Source organism: Dysidea avara, chromosome 6 (assembly GCF_963678975.1).
Source record: "Dysidea avara chromosome 6, odDysAvar1.4, whole genome shotgun sequence".
Classification (NCBI taxonomy): domain Eukaryota; kingdom Metazoa; phylum Porifera; class Demospongiae; order Dictyoceratida; family Dysideidae; genus Dysidea; species Dysidea avara.
The window spans coordinates 21838312-21844311 of record NC_089277.1 but is presented as its reverse complement, the minus strand read 5'-3'; the positions used below and the strand labels follow the sequence as shown (position 1 = coordinate 21844311).

General features: G+C 36.6%; 1 protein-coding gene across 2 annotated transcripts in view; it reads right to left on the bottom strand.

Moving 5' to 3' along the window:
* Window positions 1–1407: 1407 nt before the first annotated feature.
* The window catches only part of LOC136257425 (uncharacterized), a 35027-nt gene continuing 30434 nt past the window's right edge, over window positions 1408–6000 (bottom strand). For both annotated transcript variants that reach the window (XM_066050625.1, XM_066050626.1), the window contains 14 exons: window positions 5519–5619; window positions 5333–5462; window positions 5171–5277; window positions 5012–5120; window positions 3428–3581; window positions 3313–3379; window positions 3194–3260; window positions 2608–2696; window positions 2426–2552; window positions 2333–2374; window positions 2204–2281; window positions 2107–2146; window positions 1921–2022; window positions 1408–1861 (listed from right to left, as the gene is read on the bottom strand). In XM_066050625.1, the coding sequence (XP_065906697.1) occupies window positions 1608–1861; window positions 1921–2022; window positions 2107–2146; window positions 2204–2281; window positions 2333–2374; window positions 2426–2552; window positions 2608–2696; window positions 3194–3260; window positions 3313–3379; window positions 3428–3581; window positions 5012–5120; window positions 5171–5277; window positions 5333–5462; window positions 5519–5619 (1467 nt within the window). In that variant the 3' untranslated portion in view covers window positions 1408–1607. The remainder of the gene's footprint in view (window positions 1862–1920; window positions 2023–2106; window positions 2147–2203; window positions 2282–2332; window positions 2375–2425; window positions 2553–2607; window positions 2697–3193; window positions 3261–3312; window positions 3380–3427; window positions 3582–5011; window positions 5121–5170; window positions 5278–5332; window positions 5463–5518; window positions 5620–6000) is intronic.

The following is a 6000-nucleotide window of genomic DNA, read 5'->3' as shown; positions in this document are numbered from 1 at the left end:
GCAATTGACAGTTGTCCAATTCACTGACCGATTTTCGGTCCTTTTTGCATTTCTAAACAATAAAATCGCACTTGCTAGTATAAGTTCTAGCCACAGGGCAGGTTTATTACTATTCGCATGCATGAAATATGCGCTTATAGTCATCCTTGAAGTGTTGTCAAATCCCCTACTATGCGGGTGGGGACATAGTGGGGATTTGACAGCCGATTTTGCCCCAGTAGTGGGGAATTTGACACCATGATTTGTCAAATCCCCTGTATTCCCCATCCCCCGGGGTGGCAGGGGCGGATCCAGAGGGGGTTCAAAGGGTTCCATGAAACCCCCTTTTTGAGAGACCCTCTCTTACTCGAGATACTCTAATAGAGCAGTCAAATCGAGATACTCTAATAGAGTAGTCACAGTAGTCTTTGAGGAGCAGTGTAGCAAGTTATGTATACAGTTATAAATAAGAAAATATAGTTGGTGAGGGGCAGCTATTGTCAGTAGGTGATAACCCTTTTTTTTTGTCTTCAACCTATAGCTAGGCTGAAGTTATAATTTCAAAGTGGAACTCCCCTTTTTAAAAGTCTGGATCCGCCCCTGGGTGGGGCATGAAATTGACAAGTTCATAATAGCTAGAGCCTGTTGGTGTGCCTCAAGCCTGTAAAACTGATTATTTATTAAACAGGTACAGAAAGGCAATTGCCTATAGTATTACCTGATCATAAGTTGTACATTAGTGTGTGCATGGTGCGTGTCCAATAATTGCTTTAAATGATATACAGAGGTAGCACTAACAACTTCTACAGGAAGAAGATTCCAAGAGTTAATCACGCATTGGCTAAATGCATGTTGGCAAATCTCCCTGGTACACATTGGTTTATACAATTTGAAAGGATGACCTCTTGTAGGTAAACTTGAACAAGAGAATTATATGATTTCAGTAAAGCAAGTAAAATTTTCCAAATACTATTCTGGTTCCAGACATGTCAAGTTTTGTTAGCTACATAGCACCCTTGACTATATATGCACGATTTGCATAGAATTGGAATATTTCAACAGGAACCAAATTTAATGCTAATATATTGATTCCACTGATACATGATCTATTTTCAGTGAGTGTGTTATGGTCTTATGGACAGGCTTAAGCTTGACCACTGAACAACACATGTGATTCCATCCATATTTTATTCACCATTCTTATTTTGTTTGATTCCAATCATTGCTGGTAATTTTTGCTTATATACACAGATTTATTTTGCAGTTGGTGTATGTCAAATATTTTGAGCCCTGATATTTTCTACTCTGCTATATTTCTGTCTTCCACACCAACCACTGCATAAATAACTAACAGAATTGTGGACTATCTGATTGTTCCCTTTTGTATTCTCCAAATACTTCAGCAACATATTGCTCATGGCTATATAATTCTTTTACTGCTTGCCTCATTCTCCAATTACATTTTGAATATAAAACTTTGCACATGACAATATACTGTATGTACTGTACGCCTGTGTTATTACAACTGTACTATTAATAAGAACCTGCAAAGCATGTAGAAATTATAGCAGATGTATTTTCTGTACAAAAGTTACTTATGACAGTTAGCTACTGTTTAATCCTGTTGATTAAGGTATAAGAGTTGTATCTTCATTTCCATTTCCAACTTCAGTATCAACAGTTTTAAATGTGGATACTTGCTCATCAAAACCAGAATACTCTTTAATGGATGACTCGTTCTTCATATTTTCATTTTCGACTGTTGATTTCTTGTCTTTGGTCTCATCAGTGCACTCCTGCTTTTCAAGACCAGTACTACCCTCTTCAGCACTTGAAAAAGTCAATATTGCTGCCTGGGGTTCTTCATCTCGTATACTTTCATCTGTAATATAATATAACATTACATGCTCATATCAACACTAGCATAACTATACTGTATACCTGATGCATTACTAGAAAATCCAGTTTCCACTTGGGATTTTAATTTCTTCTCATCTGTACTATTGTTTGTAGATTCCCTTTCCATTGTATGCATGTCAGAGTCTGTGTGTAACAACAAATTACAGTATGGTAATATGTATAATGTGTATAGTGTGAAATTCTAAGTATAATGATTTTTTCGCTTACACTTTTCCTCCAATGTGTGGGTATTTGAACTGCTTCGTCCCTATACATCCAATTATTAAGACTGCGATTATCAAATGTTCAATTGTTGATTACTTACTGAACGCATCCTGTTGTAAACACTATACATGCTACCAGATCTCCAAAAGTGGTAGCGTTCTTTAAGTGTTTTAGCAACCTGTTAATCAATATAAAAAAAGTATATATACTTTATTCATATCTTGTTCACCTGTTTGTTCCTTAGCACATGGATCACAAATATGAAGACACCCTAAGATATGAATATTGAATTCATCTTGCTACATGTGGTTTGTTGACTAACTTGTAGAGAATTGAGAATTGCAAATATCCATGCAAATACTTGAGTGTTTTCATTCACAGCAAAAATACCAATTATCCATGTCAACCCAAGTACTGGCAAAAGAATTATTGTAGCCTTCAACAGTTCCCTGAGTGTCAATAGAGTACAAACTAAACATTGTTATCAAAATAATTATCACTTACTTTACTGTGTCTTTATTGGAAGAAACATTTTTGTTATTTCTACTGGTGTATATAACTTTTAATGTAATCCCCAGAAACACAAGGTTTATCTGTAAATGGAAGTCATTTTAATAATAAAGTATAGCACAACCCAAACACAAGTACTAGTTCACAATCAATATTTAATAGTGCAAGTGATATATGAGATCACTAACAAGTCTGTGATAACATGCTATTGGGCACCGATGTCTCCAGGTGTCTCTGAGAAGTACAGGTGAGAATGCTATATTCCTCCTCATACAACTCTGATTTTAAAATGTTAACAGGTACTCTATCATTACACACAAGCATAATAAATGTTAACATCATGTAGTATACTGTATGTGGTAATGAAAGCAGCTACTAGTGATAAGCAGGATTAAGACTAAGAATTAAATTGCACTGTGATCAAGTGGTTTGTCTTTAACTGGCAAGACTTGTGCAAGTAAAAGTACGTTCCCAGGACTTTGCTTTTGCAACCTGTCCACTGATGAATGTGAACTTGAGATTGGATTGCACAGCATCCTACACAGCATCCTACACAGCATCCTACACAGCATACACATACCAAGATGATAGTTACTATTGGTGCAATGAATGCTGCAATGGCTCCATCTTCTGACTCTATCCAGCAACTATAGAAAAAGAACACTACACACATGATAATTACTAATGACATACACTTACTAGTCATCATTTCCATAATGTTCATGAGCTAGTCCAACAGATATTGCAACAATTGGAATAGCTGGACCTAAAGACCAGAATACATTTGATACTTGTAAATGTAGATGGTGCTTACCCCATCCCAAGATGAAGAAGAATCGTCGACAGTTCAGTTTATTACCAAACACAGTTACTAACATCATGTAGAGCATTACTCCTTCACATAACATCCAACAGAAAGCAGAAGTGAAGAAATATTGTAGAAGAGCTGCCACCATTATGCATGTGCCCTAAGAAAACAATGTATAGTTATACTTCGTATTATTCTTAATATGGAACAATGCTATTAAAGTCTCAGCAAGTTCTAATGGGTACTCAATGACACCATGGGCAGAGAAATATGGGGGCAGGGGGGGCAACTGCCCCCCTCCCCCCACTTTTACAAGTGGAGGGGCAGTGCCTCCTCACTTTTTCCAATGCCTAGTTGCCAAAGTAAAGCAACTACTTTAGTCATTAGCCAACTTACTTTGCCTTTATTTACTGGGATTTGTGCTAAAGGTTATGCAAGCATGGAACACTGCATGAATCAGTACTGGGAGTACACAAGATCGATATACTCTAATAGAGCAGTCACTTAACTACTCTAATAGAACATTCAGCAGAATCATTATAAGTTTGCCCTGCTATATGCAATTAATTCAGTATGTCTTTACTAACACTTATATCTATATGTATATAATCAACAGAATGAGTCTATCTGAAATGCCTTCATTTGCTGATGTATCTAATTGTACAGTGCAGGGGCAGATCTAGGGGGGTTTCTGAGGTTTCCAGAAACTGGTCAAGTGTATTCAGGTTATCAAAATTATATTTTACAGTGATTTGCAATGGTACAAAAGTTCAGATCGAAATACTCTAACAGAGCAGTCAACCACTTTAATAGAACAGCCACATTTTGTATTTCTCTCAAGAACTGTAAGTAGCTAGCTAGCTACTTTATATACCTGTGCCAACACAGTGAAAATTAGTCCAAAATCTTACAACAGAGTGTTAAAATCTGAAAATCTTCCTGGGAGCATGCCCCAAGACCCCCAGAACAACATCCATGTCTCTTGTATGGTTCAAATGTAAAATTTGCTCTGTCCCTTAACTCTTTAGTCTGTACCTGATACTGTACCAGAAACAAACACAATTAAGCAGCCTACATTATATCTAAAGTATATTTTTAAACTGTCAATATTACTACCAGATTCAATTTAAAATTACACAATTTTCTGGAAAATCTTTGCCCCCATACCCCCTAGACTTAATTTTGCATATAGTAAAAGTTTGGAAACCAGTCACCAAAATTCCTGGGGCCGACCTTGCAGTGTCTCAACAATAGTCATTGCATGCATAGCAGTATCCTATTCAAGTACACATGTTCCACTGAAAATGCTCTCAGATTCAATCTCAAAGCATCCAAATCTCAACATTTCTCTGTGGGGGCATGCCTCCATACTCCCTTAGTATTGGCACGCTTTGCATGCTAGAGTGCAAAGCACACTAAGGTACAGTTAATGATTTTAAAACACTTTGTAACTTACAGCCAACCCACATGACTTGCCCCCCACTTTTAAGTACTGTTCTCCACCCATGATTGACATTCTAATGTAGTACACATCAAACTTCAAAATAATTTATTAATATACAAACAAATGTATCAATTTTAATTACTCACCCGATATTCAGTTGCAGTTTCTATGCCAGCAAGGAACACCACAAGTCCCAAAGCAAGTGCAATACTCAAATTGAGATGTATAAAGAGATGATTGATTCTATCTTTGGTACTGTAAACATGATAATGTTTAACTGTGCACATGAGTAGGTTAAGTCTTACTTTAATATAACATATGCTAATATGACTATAGCAAGGCAAAGACACACAAGAGATATAGCACATCCAATGAAAGAAATTATTGAAAGTGCCTTGTCCTCTGTAGCAGGCTGCAAAATATTAGTGATAACAGTGATGCTAATTGTAGTTAGCTACAGTACTTACTGATCTGTCATGTATGGTCACAAGTACAGCAAAACTAGTCAAGTGAGTAGTAAAACAAGTTACTCTTGTTTCATTAGAATTGTCTTTGTCCAATCTCACTCCTTCACGTGACCAACCACCAGCCCGACCACTGTAACAACAGATTGCATATATAATATGCTACCACACATGTTTTACTATACTTACAGTTGAACATCCAATATGTTGTGATCATAAAATACACATGTTCTTTCTTGCAATGACACTGAACGAGTTTGGGACAAATCAGACATTTGTGATCTGTTTTTCTAAATAGGAACAGTGCAACAGCTGTAGTACTCATATAGTTTACACAGTATGTATACAGGATAGTGGTGTAATGCTGTTACAGTAGCTACCAACTAATGTATTTGATTTAATTGACTGTTTTATGCTATGCAGGTGATTCACCAACTTTTAGCATGAAAGTCTCACAACTGCATAACAAAGACTACTCTAACAAAGCATACTCTATATAAAGGTGGACCGATACCGATACTATGCCGGTACCAGTGGTATCGGATCGGTATCGGTAATACAAGGTACAGATACCACAGTGGACACTCACCACTTTTATTAAATCATCTCTAGCTAAGTTTCCAATAGCTAATAACTTAGTTGAGTTAATCAGTAACTTAGTTGAGCTAACA